This window comes from Montipora capricornis, chromosome 2 (assembly GCF_036669925.1).
Source record: "Montipora capricornis isolate CH-2021 chromosome 2, ASM3666992v2, whole genome shotgun sequence".
NCBI classification, from domain to species: Eukaryota; Metazoa; Cnidaria; class Anthozoa; order Scleractinia; family Acroporidae; genus Montipora; species Montipora capricornis.
The window spans coordinates 65,244,791-65,246,841 of record NC_090884.1 but is presented as its reverse complement, the minus strand read 5'-3'; the positions used below and the strand labels follow the sequence as shown (position 1 = coordinate 65,246,841).

The window sequence follows — 2,051 nt, the reverse complement described above, 5'->3', positions numbered from 1 at the left end:
GCTCATTGATGATCTGCCAGGTTTTGCGGGAATCACCCTTATGCTCGTTTAGCATATTTTGATAATAAACTTGCTTCGCTAGCCTAGTCGCACTATTGACTTTGTTCCGCTGTCTTTTAAAGTGAGCCCAATCATTAGGATTTTTTGATCTAATTGCTCTGAGTTTCAAAATATCTCTATCGTGCATCTGTTTTTTAAGCTCAGAAGTAATCCATGGGGAACCCCGCGCGCGAACACGAGTGGTTCTCAATGGAGTGCTTGTTAACAATAGCCAAAAAGGATTCCTTCCATTCATTCCACATATCATTTGGATTGGAAGAATTGTTTATGTGATCCCAATCTTGAGATGCAACATCGCTACGAAATTTATCACGGTTAAAACTTCGAAAATTCCTATAGGTTATATTAGTGTGACCCTTACTCTGTCCATTAATGGCTAATTTTCGATAGACATAGACCATGCTGTGATCGCTAATGCCAATATGACGCACACCTGAGCATAACACCTTGTCAGGACAGTTAGTAAAAATTAAATCAATCAATGTTGCAGAAGTTTCGGTTATTCTTGTTGGTTCTGTTATGAGTTGTTGAAGACCATAAACATCCGTGATAGTTAATAATTTGCGTGTATCGCTATCAAACTGGGATGCGGCCATATTGCAATTTAGATCCCCTAAAAGGTAGAATTCAGTATTAAGGGAATCCAATTTCCCAATCAACTCTTCAAAAGGTGAAAATATACTAACAAGCGAATTAGGTGGTCTATACCACGTAGCAACAATAAATGATTTAGAACGAGGTTTGCGTATTTCAATACAAAGGTTCTCAAGACTGCCCATGCAAAGATCGTTGCGCACCGAAAAGTTAATTGACTTTTTTACATAAAAGCAAACGCCCCCACCTCCATATGTAGTTCTATCACGTCTAACTATATCATAACCAGAGATACTGACCTCATTATCGGTGATGTATTCATTTAGTTTAGTCTCGTTAATTGCGAGAACATCTATATCGTTACTTACGAGAAAGATCTTGAGTTCATCAAGATGAGTGGTCAATTTATTTATATTCAGCGAGGCCAGCTTAAAACCGCGTTTGGAGGGCAATACTCGAGAACGATCAATAGGATTTTGAGTCGGACTTCTCGATGACTCCTGACTGCTGCCTTCCAACGGCACGGCATTAATGGAAGGCATAGTAAAAGTTCAATGAGCTAGACCATGATAAAAATTCTTAAAAATAAGCTTGTTACCTGCAAAATTCAGGTGTAGACCTCCACGGTTTAACCCCTTTTCGTTTATATTATTGTGTTCAATAAATCTCCAATCATTCTGACGGCAAAACTTCGTCAAGTGCTTGTTCACCTCTGAGACTTGATGGTTTTGACGTTGATGGTTTTGCCGTCGCCGGATGATTTTGTGTGTTGCTGCCTCTGTCTCTGTTGGATCATCTTGTGCATCACTAAGGATCTCAAACCTTTTACGCGTCACGATATTATTCTGAGTTGACATTTTACGTTGGTTGCGTTTATTACACCCAACATTCGTGCTCGAGTTTTTCACTTGATAAAAACACTCGTTCGTCTCTTGCTGGTGATGGGAGTCTTCTTCGTTCTTTTCTTGTAAAATAAGCCTTAATGCAAGCCTTAGTGAGTCATTTTCCTGTTCCAATGATACACCACGATTTTCGAGAGACAAACATTTCTCCTCAAGTTCTTCGATAACTCTCTCTTTTTTGCATATAGATGATTCCAGTTTCTCACACCTCCCTTTGTATTCACAAAGTTCGGCGCTAACAGCAAATTCCTCTCGATTTTGGCAATTTATCGAGAGCAGATTAGAGTTGGCTTCTACCTTTTTCTGTAGAATAAGGAGGTCAAGTTTTATACCTTCTATTTCAGCAACTAATTCAGTATTAGATCTCTCTTGACTGGAAAATACTGGTCCCGCTTCGGCTACCCTTGGTTGATTAGCATAAATGTCATTGGCTTCAAACAACAATGGATTTACTTGTTCGACCGTTGAAGAGACATTCGAGCCCGTTGAATCGGT

The 2,051-nt window shown here is 39.4% G+C and overlaps 1 protein-coding gene across 1 annotated transcript in view; it reads right to left on the bottom strand.

Annotated features, from left to right (window-relative positions):
• LOC138037648 (uncharacterized) overlaps nucleotides 1-1,196 on the bottom strand; it is a 3,042-nt gene extending 1,846 nt beyond the window's left edge. The window contains exon 1 of the mRNA XM_068883550.1: nucleotides 281-1,196. Coding sequence (XP_068739651.1) covers nucleotides 281-1,196 — 916 coding nt within the window. The remainder of the gene's footprint in view (nucleotides 1-280) is intronic.
• Between the last annotated feature and the right edge of the window lie 855 nt (nucleotides 1,197-2,051).